The sequence below is a fragment of the Necator americanus genome, chromosome I, assembly GCF_031761385.1.
Source record: "Necator americanus strain Aroian chromosome I, whole genome shotgun sequence".
Lineage (NCBI taxonomy): Eukaryota > Metazoa > Nematoda > Chromadorea > Rhabditida > Ancylostomatidae > Necator > Necator americanus.
The window spans coordinates 26,816,466-26,839,163 of NC_087371.1; the positions used below are offsets into that span (position 1 = coordinate 26,816,466).

At 42.8% G+C, this 22,698-nt stretch overlaps 4 protein-coding genes across 6 annotated transcripts; 2 read left to right on the plus strand and 2 right to left on the minus strand.

Moving 5' to 3' along the window:
• Positions 1–18,334: 18,334 nt before the first annotated feature.
• On the plus strand, positions 18,335–18,697 carry RB195_006953 (uncharacterized protein; the record flags this gene model as incomplete). Of its 2 annotated transcripts, none has more annotated exons than XM_064180324.1 (1): positions 18,335–18,697. In XM_064180324.1, the coding sequence occupies one exon, from the start codon at positions 18,335–18,337 to the stop codon at positions 18,695–18,697; it is 363 nt and encodes a 120-aa protein (XP_064037204.1). The 2 variants fall into 2 exon arrangements, with proteins under 2 accessions (XP_064037204.1, XP_064037205.1); XM_064180325.1 differs by having other exon boundaries at positions 18,407–18,697.
• Positions 18,698–19,046: 349 nt separating this feature from the next.
• Positions 19,047–19,787, minus strand: RB195_006954 (uncharacterized protein; the record flags this gene model as incomplete). Its single annotated transcript, XM_064180326.1, has 1 exon — positions 19,047–19,787. One exon carries the CDS (start codon positions 19,785–19,787, stop codon positions 19,047–19,049), a length of 741 nt encoding a protein of 246 aa, XP_064037207.1.
• RB195_006955 (uncharacterized protein) lies at positions 19,047–20,824 on the minus strand (the record flags this gene model as incomplete). The annotated part of the gene is made up of 2 exons (XM_064180327.1): positions 19,047–19,779; positions 20,592–20,824. The coding sequence occupies 2 exons, from the start codon at positions 20,822–20,824 to the stop codon at positions 19,047–19,049; spliced, it is 966 nt and encodes a 321-aa protein (XP_064037206.1).
• Positions 20,825–20,854: 30 nt separating this feature from the next.
• Positions 20,855–22,297, plus strand: RB195_006956 (uncharacterized protein; the record flags this gene model as incomplete). 2 transcript variants are annotated; one of them, XM_064180328.1, is made up of 3 exons in its annotated part: positions 20,855–21,538; positions 21,792–22,037; positions 22,088–22,297. In XM_064180328.1, the coding sequence occupies 3 exons, from the start codon at positions 20,855–20,857 to the stop codon at positions 22,295–22,297; spliced, it is 1,140 nt and encodes a 379-aa protein (XP_064037208.1). The 2 variants fall into 2 exon arrangements, with proteins under 2 accessions (XP_064037208.1, XP_013306135.2); XM_013450681.2 differs by having other exon boundaries at positions 20,855–21,400.
• Positions 22,298–22,698: the final 401 nt, after the last annotated feature.

The window sequence follows — 22,698 nt, forward strand, 5'->3', positions numbered from 1 at the left end:
GGCAATTAGGAAAAAATGGATGGAATGACGCTCCTCTCCTTAACCTACGTCCCTAAATGCGAATACTCCACCTGAAATCCGTACCACCTCAGATTCGTGGGGTGATGCCTTTAACGAAGAGAACCCTTCTTTACTTTTATTTGTGCAAAAAAATTGACAATACAAGTTGAGTATATTATATTTACAAATATATTCGTACGCTTTGTTCATAAACACAGACATATGTTAGGATTAGCAGATCCAGAACATTCGAGTCATCCATTTTTACTCGTACAGTAACCAGTTCTAAAATCCTCTGTTTTTAAAACGATTGACAAGGTGATAACTATTTCTGAAAACTAGAAAAAAGAGCAATTTTGTCCTCTATGAGATATGAAACAATTCGAATTGGTTTACCTTGCCCATCCTTTCAAATATCCGGAGGTGTTCATTCTTGAGAGAGGACGTGTTATCCGAAATAATTACGCTGACATTGTTCCTAGGAATTCGACGTCTCCTCGTTAGTCTGAATCGTAAAACTCAACAGTTTTGTCACAAGATCCCTGCAGACAAGCAACTTCAGCATTTGATTGATAACAGTTCCAACCAACTGTTATCAGTCAAACGCTAGATCGATTTTTGACCGATAATTACTCAAAAACCGACAATCCGGAAAAGCCCCAGTTTGGCTCTCCGCTCCCGTATTTTCTCGAAAACAACACATGAACGAAGTAGAAACTCTCCCAGAAAGGACGCTGTTCCTCTTCAATTTCCATAATTTTCTCCATACTTTCGCAACTAGCATGCTGATAAGTTGACTTCTCGAAGGAATGTGACGGCATTTGGAAAGTGCAGATGAGCCCCGTGCAAAGTTGATCCACATACCTAGCCAACTCATAGAAACCGCAAGCTTCTCCTTTTGAAAGTTTTGTTTTGTCGGAAACAAATAGCTAAAACTACTCATAATGATTATGATTTTCTTTTATTTTTATTTATTTATTTTTACTCACTTATTTTTCATCTATCATTTATTTAGTTCATTTTTATTCATTTATTTTTCTTCACACGTTTTTAATAAATTCAAGATAATTACAATGAACAACTACAACAGCTTGAAGGAACTTATAAGTAGGTCTGTGAAAATTTTCGCTTTCCTCTTTTGGTTCTTGTCCTGACAAACTTCATTGGTCATGTGGAAGATTAACGAGGCATATTAATCTCCCCCTCTTAACGCGTCTACGTCATAATTTGATACGTGCGAATAAATGCGGTTGTTGCGGCAGTTTTTTTGCCGAAATACCTAGTAGAACCAAAACGACATGAAACACGGTGCAGTTGCGTAGGCGGTTGCACTCGAAACGGTGCGGCGGAGCGTAGCGATTAGGATAGGGAGAACACCCTTCTACGATCGTTCATTGCTGCAGTTCGCGATGGTCCCACCTCGACTTCTACCGTAGTCTCGACCGCGCCGCCTCGAGCGCAACCAATTACGCAATTGCACCGTGTTTCATGTCGTTCCGACCCGACTATACTTTACTTTTTGCACTGGCTCACGAACTAGGAGATTGACGTACCAGAGGTGTTTCATAGGGCGGAATGTTTCCTATATACACTGGTGTGCAAAACTTAAAGGCATCAACCCACGAATCTGAGGTGGTACGGATTTCAGGTGGAGTGTTCTTATACGGGATAGTAGATTATGGAGAGGGGGTGATTCCGTCCATTTCTTGCTAATTGGCGTGAAAACGGCGCGGAAGATGCGGCGTGTGCACAAGGGTGGCGCGCTCCAATCGAACTCGTGGAAGAAAATAGCGCACTGGAGCGCTCGAAGCCGCCTCTTCCCTGCCGTTTTTTACGGCAATTAGGAAGAAGTGGACGGAATCACTCTTATTCAGAGACAGTAATTACACTGTGGTATATGATGATCCCGTGGACTTTACAAGGAGAGGAACGTGGATTCTAGTAAGGTGTCTGATCACCACGGACGGCGAAGCGTGCTCTCCAGCATGTTCCCATGCTGGCCACAAGGTTGGTAATATGTAAGTTCGTGTGGTAGGACGCTATAGTCATGTGACGTCCACGTTTCTGTGCATAGCCGGGGGATCTCTGGCAACTCTGGCAACATACTCCCACGCTTTCATTCATTTCCACCGAGTTGTTAATATGTTACTTTATCTATCTCATCCTTAAGTTTTACACACCACTAGAATATCTCCATTCCACGTGATCTAAGAATGATACCAGATTTTTTCGTGCATTCCATTCCTATTATTCTATGGCTGATTCGTTTTCAGACTCTGACAAAGTACAATCTCGAGAGTGAGAAATTTTTAAGATTGTTTAAGATGGAAGCTGTTAATATTGCTGACAATGAAGATGACATCAACGAAGAAGAGAAATTTCAATCGTAATTTTAATCGTAATTTTTGCCAGCATGTCTGCTTTTTTCTTACTTAAAGAGAATGTACTGTTAGGAGATACCAATTCCATACCATTCCGGAAAGACTGTGTTTTTATAGATCATTTTCTTCGTCCTCATCTTATCCATAGCTTTCATCAGTTCCTCTATTAAGAACCATTTGTTTCGCATCGTTAAGTTATCCGTAAAGCAAAAAAAAAAACTTAAATTTTTTCACTGGCCTCAAATCTGCTGTGAGTTGTGCACTGAGTCTCGGCTCCAAAGCCCAGAGTCTCATGAAACTGTTACCGACCCACGAAGGTAGGACACTTATCGAAACTCACGGTGATCATCCACGGATGGTTATCAATTTATGGAATCTATGGAATTGTAAAAGGCACTCGTGTGTAAAAAAATAAACAGCCAACTTAGTACTACTTCTTTCACTGCCTTGGGAACAGTGCTACTGACAATGAGAACTTTGGTGAAATTGAAGAATGACATCAACCAAATGGAAATCTACTCATCAATGCTCCCTCGCCGCACGACATCAGAAATAAGCGATAAAGAGAATCGCAGTTTTAAATTTGAAACTTTTTTTAACAGATTGAAATTCTACAAACTGAAGTTGCATTTCGCTGAATTGCAGATTGCAACATATTGAACTTCAGATCTAGTTTCGTCGGGATGCTTTGAAATTTGAAGAAATTTCGTTTACTTTTTTATATAATGGAGGAATCTGGGAGAAAATGCAACAATTTAACTGGGAATCCTCAAAAATCTAATGGAAATGGACAGGCTAAAGGAAAACGAAACAAGAATTTTTCGTTTCCCAGTGATATATGATGATGTAAGTTACCATGTCAACAGAGCAACATTTGAAATGAATTTTGAAATGGAAAACTGTAGTTTTTTTTTGCTCAAAAAGTTCTTAGTAGAGTGACTGACGAAAGATACTGTACACGAGTAGGATGAGGACGAAGAAAGGGATCGAAAAAAGTCACAGTCTTCCTGGAATGGAATGGAACGGTCATCTCCTCAACATTATATATTCTTCATATCAGAAACAACCAGACATACTTGTGAAGATGTAATAGATTTTAATATTTCATTCTTGTTTAATATTTTATTTTAATATTTTATTTAATATTTCATTCTTCTTTGACGCCATCTTTATTGTCTGCAGTTTCCAACAACTTTCATCTCAAACCTATTGAAAAATTCTTAGTTCTCAAGATTGTTCTTTATCCGGAAACTGCAAATAAAATAGCCATAGAATAATAATAGGAATGAAGTGCACGAAGGAGTTCTGCACTATTCTTTGATTGTACGGATTGAGGATATTCTATTTAGAAGACATTTTAGCTGAATGCACTTGAGAACTCAAAGTTAGTCGAGAAAAAGAGAAGCTTTGCTTGAAGGCATCATACTAAATACGAATCTGACGTGTTGAGAGAATCCGCAGAAGAAGCTGGAGATGGGTTTATGGATTGCTGGTTCCGCTCATTTTCCCTAATCGTCGTAGAAAAACGACATGAGAAGCACTTTAGTTCCTACTAGTTACGTTAGAATGCGCCTCTATGCCCACGTTCCGTTCATTTCTCAGAGAAGTCAAATTTTTACTTTCAAAAAAAAAAACGTCTTATCATTCGTACTTCTACTATCATTTCGAAAGCGAGGAATGAATTTGTTCTAAACGCTAATGTTTTATTTTCCTTATAGACGTCGAATGATATCTACTAAAATGATAAGCATGTGTGGATAGTAACAGAACCATTAAAAGTAGACGCTGTGATAAAAATTGATGGAGTTTTGATTAATGCGATAATTTTAAAATATTATTGGAGAGGAATGTTGTTGAAAATTGATTCCTATACCCTGCAGCAAGGTTCTCACCCGAGAACTTCCAGTGCATCCAGTAGCGAATATGTAATAACTGAAGTCTCCTTGAAGCACTTGCTGGAGCAAATCCAGATCAAACTCCTTTTACAGTTCCACATTACTTAAAGGCATCACCCCACGAATCTGAGGTGATGCAGATTTCAGGTGGAGTATTCGTATACGGGATGGGAGACTACGAAGAGGGAGGCGATTCCGTCCATTTCTTGCTAGTTGCCGTAGAAAACGGCCCGGAAGATGCAGCGCCGCACAAGACTGGCGCGCTCCAATCGAACCTCTTGTACAAAATGGTGCGCCAAAACGAATGAAGCCGTATCTTCCGGGCCGTTTTTTACGGCAATTAGCAAGAAATGACGGAATCACCCCCCTCTCCGTAGTCTCCCATCCTGTATACGAATACTCCACCTGAAATCTGCACCACCTCAGATTCGTGGGGTGATGCCTTTAAAAGGACCGTATCATGAAGCTGACGTACAGAAACCCCAAAGGAACCCGCAGAGTTTGGGTTATAAATTACGGAACCCGGGATGGTTCTGCACATGCTCCCCTAATCCTGGTGAAAAAAAAACCGAAGACGAAAAGCGGAGTTTTGCCTCCCCTACGAAGTTCGTTGCGACGCACCACCTTTGTGTACGCATCGCGTCCACAAGCAAGCGGTCGAAGGTCAATGATGACTTCTTACTGACGTATTCAAAAAAAAACAATTGAATAAGCTGCTGAGGGGACCGGAGCGTGCACAGGGGACTCATTCTGACGTACCTCGTGAGCAAAAATGCCGTTCCCACGCCGTTATATTTTTCAAGAAGCCAAAAAATGAATCTCAAGTGGAAATATTTGTCAGTTGCGCGAGAACTCGCTTCCTAAGCTTTGGGAATCTTGTCTGATTGCACTGTTTTTGTACCTATTGCTACCTATAATAGAAAACTCCATCCTGATTCTATAGTACAAGTTATACCGCTACCTCTAAAGATTTAAAAGAAAGCTTAGAATTTTCCTTGTTTGGCGAAGAAGATGTTTTTAAATTTCATTCGATGATGACTCTTCTTCGATTTCACCCGTTCAGGATTTGAAGGAGCCGAACCTTCGGGAATGTTAGCCGAGAATAAAGATTGTAACAATCTCTTGCGCGGTTCTACTTAGGGAAACATATACTGAGAAGTTATTTGTTTTTTTCGCCTTCCGATTTAGTTACGTACTTACATGTGGGAACTAATTTCTCTCACTCTTTGCAATCTTTCATTCGCAAACTGTTCATTCTTTCACATTTAGTTTTCAATCACTTGAGTGCTCCGTATCGGTACCGATGACATGTTGTAAACGTCTAGGCAGTTCGTAAATTCTCTCCCTGTCCATAGAAGTTAGGAGGTTTGCAGTCAAAATGACTGAAGTTCTGTTTTGAGCTCATTATTTTAACGAAGTGGCGTCCGTCTAGGTGATCAGCCAGAGATCGGAACAGGTGGTAGTCGAACGGGCAATATCCGGACCTTGCATTATATCGAATGGGGAGAAATGGTCCAGTCGAAACTGCGCAGCTTCACTCTGTCAACTTCGCGGCGTGTGGGCGCGCGTTATCATGCACAAGAAGGACTTTCCTGCGTATCCCTCCGAGCTTTGCAGCCACTCGGTTCAGTTGCTCGCAGTACTTCTCAGCATTGATGGTACAACCATGTGTCAGAAGCTCCCAATGAATGATTCTCTTGACATTCTACCAGCAACACAACGTGATCTGCCCCGCGGAGGCGATCACTTCTCTCGACCAATTCTCCTGGAGTAAAAATACCCAATAAAACACGCTTAAACTGTGCCAAGTTATCGCATTCGATTCATTTGCCTGCTGGAATCGATGTCTTCAGAAGTAATTATCCAGCTTGCCGCCAAATCTCATGTGTAGACAGCCGCATTTTACTTGACGCCTAAATGGGGTTACGGTGGCGGTCCAGCGGGGTACATCATCTTGTAGCGTTCCGACTCCTTTCATGAGGTAGAGGAGCCAGATAGAGGGGCGTTAGTGGCAGATTTTTAGAGCTACATCTCCAAAGTGTAAAAGAAATAAGTTGCAAGCCTAATAACAACATTATGCTTTGTAAAATAGGAAATTTCAATGCTAGAACGAATATCGTGTAAATCATACCAGGTTCACTCTGCCACAAAATGGCATTGACATCACTTCGCATTCTATTCCCCGAGCGGACTGTTCTATTCTCCGTTTGAACCACTAATTACATCTATCTATTAAAGGAAGAAAAAAATTGTATATGTATTATTCATATCTTTTCTTCAAGTGCTACTAATAATAAATTAGATGCCTGTCTCCAAGAAATGTAGAGAGCTGAATAGATTCGTTGGAGGACGAATAGAATAGAAAAGTACGAATAAAGGTGCTTGTGTAGGAGAAAGTTCCGGGTACAGAATGAGCAAAACGCTCTGATGCGTTTGCGTAAGCTGTTGCTCTCCGTGCGAGACCATTATTAGTTCCAATTGGAGTGCAGAGATAAGTAATGGTCCCTCCGTGTCTGCTCGCTTTCAAGTGCAATTGCGGTAAGCTTCAAGTCGTTTTGACTCAACCTTGTACTCTCAATCAGTCGATGGAGGTCGGTTCTCCTCAAATCTTTTCTGTCCTCCATCTGAACTCCCATGTGATCACGGGTGTGTTCTGTAAACAGTCAGGCTTTAAAACATTTACTAAAAAATTCGTAAAATTGCGGAATTTTCCAGAACATTCTGGAATTTTCCGTAAATAGCTATTGATATCTATTCCTGACTATTTCATTCGCAATTCTGTTTTAGCACTTTTTTTCGGAATACAACAACTACACACTCATTCATCTGTCTTCCTCTCAAATCTCTGCGTGTATTCTGCGTGTGTTTCTGCTCATGAAGATATTAGAAAGTGATTCCTTCCCGTTTCCTCTTAATTGACTTAAAATAAAAATAAAGTGATAATAAATGACTTTAAAAAATGGTAAAAACCATACTTTTCTAGCTATATTTTGTAATAGTGTGCAAGCGAAGCCTACTTTCCTAGCATTGCAGGTAATGTACGGTAGCATTTTATTCATATTTCCGAAGTGTATATCTTTTTTAATAGTTAAAGCGTGGCATTCTACCATGATTCAGAGTTTTCTGATATTGTTAAAAGAAGCAGGAACAATAACGATTCTATGAACAAAGAAGAAAAATCCGTTGACGATTTACACTGAATTCAGATGCTGAGCTTCATTTTATTCCATTTGTACAACATTGGAAAGAACAGGAATTTGATCGACGTGTAATTTAAGTATTAAAAAGATTGTTTACACTTAGGGACATGATAATATCTATGAGCTAGTGATTTCTTCAATTCGCTGACTCTATGCGTTTTTCTGACAGAAATGGAAGGCCATTCATCTCATCGCTCAATTTTGTAACCCTCTGTATTTTGTATTTTGTAACCTCTTCCACCAAACAATGGAGGGGGTGAGGATCTTGCAGCTTACGGCTCACAATCACGCTCACTTCGAAACCTCTACAACCAAAGCACATGTCTTTCTATGGATTACTTGATGGGATTGAGCGTGCTGAAGCTCAATTCTTCCTATTAACTTATGACGCGATAAAACTGAGTTAATTTCGTCGTCGTCCAACGTGAGCGAACAAAATGTGATCTGATTCTAATTTTAAACGTAGCAGGAAAAGTTGCCCCTTGTGCAAAATCACCGGCCCATTCCGGAAGGCTGTCAGCTGCAATATCAGCCCCTGTCTTCCTTCACACCGCTATCGGAGGATGTGCGCCCGCTTTCCATCTTAAAATATTAGTTCTTAACCGTCTTCACGGGGTGACATTTGCTGTGTGTTGCACTTAAAGGCATCACTCCACGAATCTGAGGTGGTGCGGATTTCAGGGGGAGTATTCGTATACAGGATAGTAGATTATGGAGAGAAGGATGATTCCGTCCATTTCTTCCTAATTGCCGTAAAAAACGGCCCGGAAGATGCGGCGCCGCACAAGGCAGGCGCGCTTCAGTCGAACTCTCTATAGAAATTAGTGCGCCAGAACGCCTGAAGCCGTATCTTCCGGGCCTTTTTTTAACGGGAATTACGAAGAAATGGACAGATTCGTGGAGTGATGCCTTTAACCTTTATTGCAATGAATCCACAAGTTAGTATGAGTGTGTACAGGGTAGGATTAGGCATGGTAATGAGACACTACCCTCTCGGCCCACCTCTTCCGCCTCCCTCAAACGTTGCTGCGGCAGTTCTCTCTTAATACCATTTCAATATATTGAATCTAAGCTTTTTTGATAATTAAATTCCATTTAGTCCACATTCAAACTACTAAAAACTACGTAATATTAAAATATCCATTTTTTCGATGTCCTTTCAGCTCTCTTCCTCTCTTGCAAAAATTTGACTCAGCAGAGTGTCGAACCTGCGTGGTTTCATTGTCACAATGTCAACGTGTTATGCATAGTCAAAATAAAATGTTGATGCTTCCATCTTGCTAACCTGTGCAGGGAACCTAAAATAATACTTTGTAATATATTTAATTGTAAAATGCTATGCAACGTTTTGTCCTGATTATCATGCTATGTTGCCTTGCGTCCACTTACTTCCCACCGGTTCACTCACCTACGACCATTCTCCCCTGCGATACACTCCTTTTATGGGACCCGGATGAGAAAATCCCATCACACCTTTGACCCTGAGCACAATGCTGATCAGTATGCCACCTTTTTCTTCATAATTTGCCTCAGATTGAAGGATGTTAGGGGGTACGGCGCAGAAAAGCCAAATCCTCCGATTCCTCCGATTTTTTTTAGAATGAAGGTGGCGGCGCTAGTCGAGAAGACCAGATCACTAAAAATTTTTTCACATACCTTTTTTTTCCAGGATATGGGGGAAATTGGGCGTGGTCACGCTCACTCACGTGAATTACTCCTTAACCTCTATTCATTCGTGCACATCCTGACATCATTAATCTCGTGATATGCACGCTTTTAGTCGTTACCACTCAGTTGTCCCAGAATAGAATTGAGAGCTCATCAGCGATGTTGAGATTAATTACAAACCTCTCTCTGTGCGGAGTTACACAAATGTTTGTTGTTTTTTCCAGGAGTCACATCTAATCGATAAGTCGTTTGTATTTCCATGTAAAAAAAAATGTTCCTTTGTTGCAGTTTTTTAGTATAAAGAAAGAAAATGCTCAAGATCTCGTTTTTTTTTTCACAGGTAAAAAATTGTGGACAGCCACAGCATAACCCATAATGACATTCAACTCCAAAATTTAGTCCACTGGAAACTACTGGAACAGTGGCACCGCGGCAACACAGGCACAGAACCCTCTGTGCATTGATATTTTGCCTCTGTTGCATGGTAGTCAGTTGATTGTCACTTTCTTATATTAAAATCTTGACGTTTTCCATGTGCATTATTTATCATTTTTGAAAAGCGAAGTTTCCTACCTTGACACAGCTGTGCAGAACTGCAGAAAGAATTGCGATTTAATGGTGTCATCAGGTCACCAAATTTTAGTGGGAGAATAATACGAACCCTTTAGAAAACTTGTTTTGAAATAAATGCATTCAGATTTAAAAATTAAATTGTACCACTCCTATAATTGTGTTCTACATTTGAAATTAAGAGTATAGGTTTGCCACACTGACCACCTAATCACCTTTTGCCACGATTACCGAGTAAACAGCTAGACACCAAGTTTCATGAAAAGCAGAATGATTATTCATTCATTGTTGATGGCTTTTTTCTGTCTTATCGTAAAACCTCCATGCTTTCTTCCGGAAGTCACAGTCGTAACAAAAAAAAACCCTGAAACGGAACACTTGCCTTCCTTTAAAGGCATCACCCCACGAATCTGAGGTGGTATTGATTTCGGTGGAGTATTCTTATACGGGATCGTAGATTATGGAAAGAAGGGTGATTCCGTCCATTTCTTCCTAGTTGCCGTAAAAAACGGCCCGGAAGATACGGCTTCGAGCGTTCCGGTGCGCAACTTTCTACAACCAGTTCGATTGGAGCGCGCCAGCCGTGTGCACACGCCGCATCTTCCGTGGGGTGATGCCTTTAAATACCTGTCGAGTTGAGTCCGAGATCATCCTTTCCATCAGCCTAGATGATCATGCCCTCCTTATTTTGGGTAGTGTTTCAATGTCTGGGAAAGATTTTTTGTAACGACATTGTGTCAGAGTCACCTTTTTCAGGTGTGGAGTCTGAGAAATTCGAAACTTTCCCGTAAGAAATCGTTTTTATCGGGAGTAAAAGGATAAGCTTTCGAGTTCATTTCTGTAATTGGCCCTAGGATCCTTTGTGCTTCATTACGATAGATTACGATAGTTTATATGCTTTTTCCCAGGAAAAAAAGCTTCGAAGGAGGAGCAAGTGGCTAAAATGTGGATGACCAGTTAACGTCAACGGATACGAGTGGTAATTCTGGGTTTCGACTTATACATTCAACAACTATTCAATATCAAGGACAAATCCAAGATCTAAATACAAATAAATACAATATACATAGAAATAACCGATAAATCGTTCAATATCTCCACTCGTTTTGATTTAGGCACCAAAAAATGCTTTCGTCTCTTTTTATAATGTCGAAGAATGTGCACGAAAAGGACCTTGGTCTACTGATACTTCTTTACAAAACATATGTTTTGCCACATTTTGAATAAGCCACTCCGGGCGGGAGACTGTTGTTGAAGAAGGATATCAAGAAGTTGGAAAATGGAAAATGTACAACAATTTCTTGCAAGGCTGGTTTGTTGTAGATGATTTCCCTTTTCTTCTTTGGGTTACCATCAAACACTTCCTTTGTTTCAGCTTCGACTTAAAGCTTTGAATTTAAAGAGTACAGACAAGTAGTCAACTACTTGTCACCAATGCGCCCCGGAAGATACGGCTTCGGGCGTTCCGGCGCGCTATTTTCTACAAGGAGCACGCCAGCCTTGTGTACGCGCCGCATCTTCCGGACCGTTTTTTACGGGAATTAGGAAGAAATGGACGGAATCACCTCCCTCTCCATAGTCTACAATCCTGTATACGAATACTCCACCTAAAATCCGTACCACCTCATATTCGTGGGGTGATGCCTTTAAGCCAAAGGCAACGAACACTGGATTTCTCGACCAACAAGCAGGAGAAGAGGTAGCCCCAATTTCCATTACTCTAAACTCTGTCGAGAACTCTCGAGAACTCTTGTCAACTGTGCCCAACTCCATTTTCTCCGGACTTCCACGTTGGATGAATTTACTTCCTTCTAAAGTTATGTCTACGCCAAACTCGAAGATATTCAAAAAAAAAAAACGGGCTATCCAAACTGAACATCCTTACTATTTATTCTGGGTATGGGCGAGGCCTAAAGTTTCATTGTTTCAGAGACCACCGACAAGTTCCTTCTCTAGAAACGAACACAATGAGCATTGGCTTGATCTGTGTTTTTAGCTCGCAGTTTTAGTTTCTTTTTTCTTACTGTTATTCTCTTATGACACTAGCTATCTGGGATTCTGCATTGATATGCTCTTTTTCAAGTTTGCCCCTATAATTGTCCTTATTCTTAACTAGCGTTTCTTAGCCATTCATAAATAGCTGGAGTAGTGAGCTCATATCCTTGTGGTCCTTCCACTTGTTCGCCTAAGTGTTGCTGACATACTCATCCGTTATGGGATAAAATCATCACCCCACGAATTTGGGGTGGTACGGAATTTAGGTGGGCTATACCTGTACGTAGATTGTGGGGAAGAGGGTGATTCGTTCATCTCTCCCTGTATCAGTGTAAACGTACGACCCCAGAACGTTGTTTCTTACGACGTCCTCTATTGTAATGCGCCACCATTGCGTCCCGCCCTCGCCTGCGATTCGTCGAATGGAATGAATTGTCCATCCGAGCGTTCAGTGGATTTTCAACGAATCGCAGGCGGAGGCGGGGAGCAAAGGTGGCGCGGATCGTCACAATAGAGGACGTCTTAAGGGACCACATTCCGAAGTCGTCTGTTTACAGCGATCCAGGGAGAGATGAGCGGGATCGCCTTCTTCTCCACAATCTACGACCCCGTGTAGGTATAAAGCACATGGAATCCGCACCACCCCAGGTTCGTGGGGGTGATGCCTTTAAGTTGGTCACCCAAACCCTGGTACCCATTGTTTTACTGTAGTATTTGGGGTCTGGGAAACGAATCTAGCGTGAGGATTCCACACCTTCTCTTGCAGGAGAATGACCTCTTCACCAACCATAAAATGTTCTATAAAAGGCCAATTTTGCTGTAAAAAAAACCTAGAGGAGATTCTTATGAGCTTTGTTCCCTCTTGTTTCTGCTCTATGACACTCCTTTGGATGTTTTCAAATAACTAAATAAATAAATTAAAGGGAAATAAAATATTGAATATTGTTAAAATGAACGGATATTCAGAATATTGGAAACCACTTATCCATAATCAGTTACATAAGCCTTAAAAACAGTGGATCATTAGAAGCTGTGTCGACAAATATGATGCGTTGCTTTATGGCAAGTTCAAGGTAAAGAGATCTAATAAATGCATTTATTGAAGAAATCTGCATAAAATATGTAAGTTCTAACATTTTCGAAGCTTCAGAGAGGAAGTTTAGTGCATTGCCGTAGTCCTCGAATACAGCACACCTCTTTGTAGTGCTCAGTAAAAATGCGATTGTAATAAAAGATGTTCCGAAGTGTCAAGTATCGGAAAATCTCGTATTTCAGCACATTTCGCATTCGTACGTTCTGCGCGTCTCGAAGTTTTCCACCTCTTTCCTTGTCATCTCCTCTCCATGTATGCCTTTCTCGTGTCTGTTATCCGATTTTCCTGTAGGATTCATGTGAATCGATCAAGTTGGTGATGTGCCGCCAACGTTATTGAACTATTCAGAGTTTGGCCATGTGTCTGGCCTATTCAGCGAATTACGGAGCTAGCCGATGTATAAATTTAGTGTTTGTGTTCTGTCTGTTACAAATTTTCTCCGAAAATTTCAGATATCCTGAATGACGAACGCTTTGGTTAAAGTAAAGCACCATCGACTGTGCAGTCGCAGCTGAACCTTTTACCTACTGCGCTATAACCGTCCCAGCGCTTCAACTGATGTTACAAACTGGGTTTGAAGTGCAAAAACTGCGCAGATGTTGAAAACGCTATGCCGTATTAATTCGGAGTTGTTTGGATTATAAATATACCAATCTGAACGTCTGGCTAACGCTGGACATCAGACTTCTTGTGGTGGACGTTTCGTCCGTTTCCACTGATCAGTAGAAATTAAATGTGGTGACATCTTCCATAAAAATGAATTTGAGTTTTCTCTAATGACGATTCTTCCGTCCTTTTTTCAGAAATTTAGGAAAATTCATGAAATGATGATTTCATAGTTCTCTAAATAGTAGTCTACTAGTTTTAGAGCACTCAACCTTAATTTTCCACCCCATAAATATTCATTCGATGTCGTAACAATAAAAACGAATAACGTCATTGGCGTATCAATCCACTTAGGATCCGTCAACTCGTTCTAGTGCAATTCGAAATCGTTGAGGTTTTGGAACGCGTTTTAGGCTTCGTAATGATTTGCGGGGGCCAGCCGACGATCAAGTCAGTATTTTTATCCTTCCAGACACGTCTGGTGCCAGTTTATCGACCCCGGAGTTGTGAAAGGCTTGGCTTGCACGAGGGCGTTTTTGATCCCTCGACAGTGCGGCTACAAAGGACCTCTAAACGAATGCGCCACACCTGCCCTCGGCATCGTTACAATTTGGAAATATAATTCGAAAGCTGAGTCTTTCTTCTCTCACAAGTCAGTAATTAGCGCACAGTAGTAATTTGCGTGAAAAGACATGAACGTCATCATCATGAACGAAACAGGCATCTAACTTATTATTAGTAGCACTAGAAGAAAACATATCAATGAATACAATTTTTTTTCCTTTAAAGGAATACCACGAATCCGAGGTGGTGCGGATTTCAGGTGGAGTATACGTGTACGGGATCGTAGATTATGGAGACCGGGGTGGTTCCGCTCATCTCTCCCTCCATCACTGTGAACAGCCGCCTCCAGAATGCTGTTTTGTACGACGCCATCTAATGCAACGCTCCACCCCTTCCACCGCCTCCGCCCTGCGATTCGTCGAAAATCCAATTCGGACTGCCCCGATAGGCAGTAAGGGACGCTACGCGTGCAAGGATGGCGCGCTGCAATAGAAGGCATCGTACAAAACAGCATTCAGGGGCCGTCTGCTCGCAGTGATTCAACGAGAAATGAGCGGAACCACCCCTGTCTCCATAATCTACGACCCCGTATACGGATACTTCACCTGAAATCCGTATCACCCCAGATTCGTGGTAAGCTGCCTTTAAGCGGCCGCTTGCATTCGCGTTTCCAATTCCTGAAGAGAGGATGGCACCAACATAATGAGGCGAGTATGCGGTGAGAATAGACGTGCAGACATAGACAGTAAACAAGGGTGAAACGCAACACACTAGGCATAGAATAGTTCACAACGTTTCGTTCAGTCCTTGACAAATTCACTTGAAGTTTTTACTGCATTACTGCACCGCAGGGGATCAATTCGACGCCATGGAACAACTCCTTCCCCATCATAACGGTTTTTGGCGGCGGCGAACCAATCCGACGCAATGGGACATGTCCCACCCCATTTTACCGCATCGTTTATCGTTTATCGCCACATTCTGATTGTGGAATTTCGAATTTTATTTCGTATTTTCGTACTTTTTTTCATATACAAACATACATCTAAGAAGCATTGGTACCAGACATGTCTTGGTGTCTTTCAGGACGAAACCCTTGCTTGGCCATCGGTTACCTCTGCAAGTTACTGTTAGACCAACACGCGTTCGTAAACGTCAAACTGTTCTGTATTGGAGGTAGCATACCACGAATCTGACGTAGTGAGGGAAACCGTCGGACAAGCTAGCGATAGGGTTGTAGATTGTGGGATCAGGGTGGTTCCGCTCACCTCTCCCGAATCTCTGTAAAAAAAACGACGTGAAGGACCCCGTTTTTCACGACGCTAAAGCCGCAATGCGAGACCCTTGTACCAGCTGCGGAGCGGTTGAAAGCTAGTGAGTTCTCCTGGACTACTTATACGAATGAAATTAATGAATAGATTGCTGAGCAGACTATAGTTGGGTCAAAACGACATGAAACACGGACCGTTGCGCAAGCGGCCGCGCTCGGAAGCAGTGCGGTGGAGACAGCGATTGGAATCGAGGTGGGACCATGGCGAACAGCAGAGGTGTGTGGCGGTAGCGTGGATCCTCACACGTTCCCAACCCGCTACGCTCCACCGCTCCGCTTTGAGCGCAGCCGCGTGCGCAAATGTCCGTGTTTCATGTCGTTTTGACCCGACTATAGAACGTATACATAGAGTAGGGTTCTAACCTTCCTCGTAGGAACTAAAGCAATTCACACGCCGTTTTTTTTTTAGGAAGATTAAGGGGAGGGGAGGTCCTGCAGTCTACAACCCTATCTTTCGCTTTCCCCGCGGATTTTCCCACCACTTCGTGGATTCGTGGTATGCTGCCTTTAAATTGAACGTGTTGGCGCATTCCACGCGGATTTTAAGGTGTAGAGCAATACTGTAGAGCTGCACAGTTATTGCTGCTTTTTTTTTTAAAATAATGCTAACAAGTGCGCCACCCACAAAAATTGTTCTAGAGCTTACGTAGTACTAGGTCCTATTACATGAAATGGAAAAACGCGCTGTAAAGACGTTTTTGCTGTTGAAATGCAACACCCAATCCTTTTTATTCCTGTAAAAGTATTGGTTTGCAATTGGAGATATTTGAAGCAGAGTGCATCAATCTTTTTTTATTTATTAAGCGAGTTCTAATATTGACAGTAGGGTATAGTTGCTCCATATGTGAGCAATGAAGTGTTCGATCTCTGCCGGACCTCATTTTTGCATTTAGTCCAACTGCCAGTACTAGCAGTACCAATTATATCACAATAATTTTATGATACCAAAACTCGGGTCCCATCTAATTGTTGCACTACTCCAAGCTTGTTCATATTGGGGTAATGCAAGCGCTAGATTGTTCTTGAACCTTTCGAATTTTCCAGGCTCTGACGAAGTCAATAACGTTATAAATAAACAAATATAGTAAAATATTAATAAAAAACAAATAAAATGAAATAAAACAATAAATATATAAATATAATGAATAACTGTAAACGAAAGATCAACACCAACATCAACACATCTTGGTTATAAAGGATAAAGGATACAGTGTTTGGCGTAAATCAATCCGCTTGGGATGCGCCACCACGTTCACTTCAATTCGGAATCGTTTGAGGTTTACGAAAGTGTAACTGGCCTACACAATTACTTTCGATGGATAGCCGATGTTTCAAATCAGTAATTTTATCCTCCCAGACAAGTCTGGTACCAATTTACCGACCCCGGAGGGATGAAAGGCTTGGTGAGCGCTAGGGCGGATTCGAACTTCCGATCGGTTGTGTGGACGACGGAACCTCTCTCCGACTGCGCTACAGCCGCCCCTCATCTTAGCTCAAGGAAATCATTTAAAATTACGTATTCAACTTGATGCTGGATAGCTGGTTTTGACAGGGTTACTGGCGCCCCTGGCAAAGCAAACGTTGCGGTCAGTCCTCTCGAATGATTCCTAAACGAAGTTCCTTCTTTCTTCTACGTGAACGTTCCATCAGTCAGTTGGTGAGACGGTCCTCCTCGCCTCGTCGCTGCCCTCCATCTTAATACTGAATCAAAATCAATCATTGACTTGACGTGAAAGGGTCAAACTCTGAAAACAATCTCTATTCATAAAAAGTGGGAATGCCCAACTCAATTTTCTATATTCAAGCAAATCGCGCAAAATTAACACTACCTTTTTGGAATTCCGTTTTTTTTATATTTTCGATACAACATTCAGTCCTATTACAGAAATTCTTTTTAAGAAATGGAGCAGATTCTCGTTTTGAATTTTTCACCACTTTGGGAAAGCTAATTATTCCGCGGAATTTTCAGGAAATACATTTTGTCCCTTTAAAATCTCGTTGATTTTGAAGATCAAAAACCTTTTTGATCTATCAATTTCTGAATTACAAGTAGTGTATTAAAAAGTTCTGTTTCTGTATCCGAGATGTTACTTAGTGAAGAAGGCGGAAAGATTGTAGTTTTTTTTCTTTTTTTGTAACTTTTCCAAGAAGTATGTATCTCAGACGTTTCCTAACAACAAACAGTTGCACGTCAATAAAAATTCGGACGCCTTCTGGAAATTACAACAAAAATGCGGAATTCTGCGTAGATTTTTCTGTGGAATTCATGGAACAAAATTCTAAAGTAGCAAACGATTATTTTGTCGAAAATTATCGACAGGTACTCAATGAAATGATGCTGATTTTCTGAATGTCCACCGCCTTAATTGAAAGTGGTTTATTTTTTGTGGAAGTATATTTAGTCAGGGGCGGGTGTGGCGCAGTCGGTTAGAGGCCCGTTGTAGCCACACGGTCGAGGGTTCGAATCCGCCCTGGTGCTCACCAAACCCTTCATCCCCCCAAGGTCGATAAATTGGTACCAGACTTGTCTGGGAGGATAAAAACAGAGACTTGATCATCGGCTGGCCCCGGCAAGTCATTGTATGGGCCAACACGCGTTCCAAAACCTCATCGATGACGAATTCCAGTAAAAGTAAGCGTTGGCGCATCCCAATTGGATTGATACGCCAGTGACTTTATCCTTTATCCTTTTATAATTAGTCATAAATCTATCTGATGCATACATATGTGTAGTTGACCTTTGTATGATTATTATGAAAGAATTTTCGTAGAACACTGCTGCAAATCCTACCTCACGCCTCAAAGCGGCGCGGCGATGGCGCTGGCCGTCGGGCAGCTATGGTGGCTTCGTCTCGGCAGGTTCAACCATGCCACAAAGGTGTCCGGCTAGTAGCCCGGTCCTTGGGCCAAGGCTACAGGCTAGCTAAGTGAGAAGGTAGTACGACGATTCCGGTGCCAGGCTGCTAGCTTGCTAGTGCGACAAGCCGACCGAGGACAACACCCCCCGTCGCGTCATACTGCTAATGTCTACTATGTGTTCTTCAGAAGCTAGGGCGTCCCCCAGAAGCGACGCGCATTGTCCTCGCCCGGACAATGTGGCAAATATGCGAGGGCTACCGGCTAGAGGACGGAGCCGGCCAAAGAAGCTATTCCGCCATCGCCAGCAACAACCAGTGCGTTTGGCAACACGTAACGTTGGGACGCTTACTGGAAGAAGTCGTGAACTGGCAGACAGTCTCAGAAAACGCCGTGTTGACATATGCCGTGTACAGGACGTGTACGTGTACTCGCTGGAAAGGCTCCAAGTCAAGAAACTTAGGCGATGGATGCAAGCTCATCTACCACGGCACATCAAATCGCAGTGGCGTTGGTATCATATTGAACGAGTCGTTTAGAAACAGCGTCACAGCAGTTGATCGACTATCGGATTGCGAAAGTTCGACTTTCCTTGAATCTTGGCATAGAGATTGCAACTTGTTGATAGTCGAATTTAAGCAACAGCCAAGATTGTTAACAAAATTTATTACGGCTAACGTTTCGGCGTTGTCGCCTTCGTCAGAGCCTGGAAAGTAAAAACATTTGCAATATATCCTCTCAAATGCCTCATCCAGAACAAGTCATCATCCCCTAGGATATTACACCCGGAAACAAAAACCAAAAAAGCCCAAATCGTTGTGCCTTAGTAGCCGCGTTGCCGTGATGTTAGCGGATATCCGTGTGGTGCTATCGCTCCGCTGATACTAATTAGGATGCGACCCGCATATGACCCCGTAGATCAAACCCGCAAAGGTCTTGATACAGAGCCAGCTCGTTGGTCACGGCTAAGCACTCTTCCTTTCTATTCATTTTTGGACCTTTTGCATTTATCCAAAACGCTTCTAAAGTTCTGCGAGCTATAATTTCGGGTTCGTACGATAGAATTGTGACAGCTACGCAGAAAGGAACGTTTTCATGACATTGTCTGCGGTGAACTCCGAGGGGAGTTGCTGCATTCGATTGTTTCATCCCCCTTAGATGTTCTTTAATGCGAATACAAAGGGGGCGCCCTGTTTCGCCAATGTATTGGTCCCCACATGTTTTGCACGAAATTAGATAGACTACACCAGAGACCATGAAGTCCTCTTCCTTCCCGAATGGGCATATTACACAGTCTGGAGTGAGACAGAAGCGGTCGTACATTCTGTTTCGAACTAGTTGTTTTTTGAGATTTGTTGGAGGTATTTCCACAACTCTCACTTGGTCCTCGAGACCGCATTTCACCAGACTAGCCCGTATAGCTTTACTCAGGTCGTCGGTTATGAAGGGCAGGCAGAAATTGATCTTATTCGACTCAACCCGTGTGGCATATTCTTGCTGCGCACCAAGATCTGGCCTACGTGCTACATTACCAATGTAACCGTTAGAATTCGCGATGCGTTGCGCTAGGTTGATCGCATCGATCCGCTCCTGGACATCTGATGTCGCCCTTACGGCTGTCCTAAACATGTTTTTAACCACATCCACCAGATTTGTTAGTTTTCCAAGGGTGAGCGGAAAGACAATGAACTAAAATGTTTTTGCTGCTAGGTTTTCGGAACCATCGTGTCTTCCATTCACCATTGGACCACTGTATTTCTACATTGAGGAAGGACAGCCAATTTTCTTTGGGTTTCTCCCTTGTGAACCGTATGTAAGGGGACTGTTGGTTTAGAAGCTCGAAACAAGTGTCCATCTCGTCTTGAGTGGGGCATATAATGCAACAGTCATCAATATAACGGCAATACAGGAAAGGTTTCCGTTCCAGAATGGGTTGTTCTATTTTGGACATGAATGCAATGGCTAGTGTGGGAGCTAGTCTTTGTCCCATGGCCAATCCTCTGACCTGTCTATAGTAGATGCCGGCCCAACGAAAAATGGAGCACTTTAAGCATTCATCCAGGAGCGTCATAATTTGCCTTATGGAAAACCCGTGCAAGTCTAAGGTGTCCCGATGTTCTACGAGTAGCTCGAACACAGCTTACATTGCAGCGCCGTTGGAAACATTTGTATAAAGCGATGTGACATCGAAAGATCGAAAGACATCGATGACACATTCTTTTTCTGAGCAATGGTGCAAGTATAGCGTTCAAAAGCCAAGATATTCTGTCCGTGGGGCCACCTACGTTGCTTATGATAGGACGTACTTTGAACACATCCGGGTCTTCTGAAAGGAAAGCAAAGGAAGAGAGTTTGTGTGTTTTTATTAGCAGGTATAAAACTGGGCAAGTAGGAATTTCGTATTTCAGCTTTGTGATCATTGTTTTATGTAACCCCGCAGCCTTTCCAATCTCTACCCAAACTCTATTGAGACGGCGACTCTGTTTTATGAACTCTTCATGTGACGAAAAGTGGTAGAGTGTAGCGTCATCCAGATGTTTTCGAGTGATAGCCATGTCTAGTTCACGTGATATGACCACAAACTCTCCTCCTTCATCGCTGATTGTGACCTTTATCTCGCCACGTGTTGAGAGTTCGCGTATCTCACGTAGGCCAGAGCGTTGCATTGGCGTGAGATTAGACTATCGGATTTCCTGATGGCTGTAAAATTAGACACAGGAGAAGTGGAATTGCGAGTCGTCTCTGCTTATGCGCCACAGGTGGGCTCTAGTAAAGAAGAGAAGGCGTGTTTTTGGGAAGATCTGGAGCAGTACGCCCAATCCCTGGAAGGCGAGGAAGTACTTCTAATCGAAGGAGACTTCAACGGACATGTCGGTTCTCGGAAAGACGGGTTCGAAAGTTGTCATGGTGGATGCGGCTATGGAGCTCGCAGCGACAACGGGTTGCGAATCCCGGAGTATGCTGTTGCAAGTGACTTGATCATTGCTAACACGCAGTATCGGAAAAGAACATCGCATTCGATCACGTACACCAGCGGCGGTCGTGAAACACAAATAGATTTCTGGATGTTACGTCGACGAGATCGCCGACTTCTGCAGGATTCAAAAGTCATCCCTACAGACCATGTCGCTGCCCAACACCATCTGCTCGTTATGGACTTGAAAATCTCCCGTGCAACGAAGAGACATCCAAGAATTGAAACACAGCGCATCAAATGGTGGAATCTGAAGAATCGAAAGGAGGTATTTTTCGCGTCCGTGGCTCCATCTACAGTTTTCCACCCTACTCGTAGTGTGGAGGAAATGTGGTCGTCTACTTCCAGCGTTATACGCTTGACCGCGGAGAACACTCTGGGAAAGACGACTCTAGGTAAGCCCAAGGTACAAAAGACTCGTCTGAAGAAAATTTGTCAGCGTTTCACTCAACTAGTGCGGTTTTGTGCAGCACTATAGATGCTATCCAAGCAGGCCATTCCCTGTACAAGTAGGGGTTCATCAGGGTCCATCCCTCTCACCCCTGCTGTTCGTGCTGTGCATGGACACGATAACGAAGGAAATCCAGAAGCAGCATCCGTGGACTCTACTCTTTGCCGACGATGTCATGCTCGCGTCATAGTCTCGAGATGATCTTCAGAAACAAGTACAGTCTTGGAAGGATCAGCTACAGAAATATGGATTGCGCCTCAACACATCAAAAACTGAGTACATGGAGTGCGGACCAAGGATAGAGGATGGTTCAATTCGTGTCGATGGTACCGAATTAAACAAGGTGAACTGTTTCAAGTACCTTGGATCCAAAGTGACTTCCACAGGCGACATTGATCAAGAAGGTCGAGCACGTGTTAATGCGGCATGGATGAAATGGAAAATGGCAACAGGGGTACTGTGCGACAAGAAAGTCCCTGTTTGACTGAAGTCGACGATCTACAGCACGGTTGTGCGTCCTGTTGCCCTTTACGGATGCGAATGCTGGCCGACGACGAAAGCCTTGGAAAGAGTGTTACACGCTATGGAGATGCGGATGTTAAGGTGGACAATAGGTGTAACGCTAAAAGAGAAACACTATCCAACGACACTGTGCGCTCCATCTTCGGCGTCGTCCCGATAACTGAGAAGATGAAGGAGGCTCGACTGAGATAGTTCGGTCACGTCTTGCGGCGAGAGGAAGATTCTGTGGCCAAAACCGCACTGAAGCTCGACGTTTCAGGAGTGAGGCCCCGTGGGAGGCCAAAGATTCGCTGGTTAGATAACACAAAGTTGATCATTCTTCTTTTAAAAACTGAAATAAGTAGAAAAAAGTGGCAATATATTTACTCTGGACGAATCTAATTTAGCGAAATATAGCGAAGACATAAAGGCATAACTACACGAATCTGAGCTGGTGCGGATTTCAGGTGGAGTATTCGTATACGGCATAGTAGATTATGGGGAGGAGAGCGATTCCGTCCATTTCATCCTAATTGCCGTAAAAAATGGCCCGGACGATACGGCTTCGGGCGTTCTAGCGCACTTTTTTCCACAAGGAGTACGACTGGAGCGCG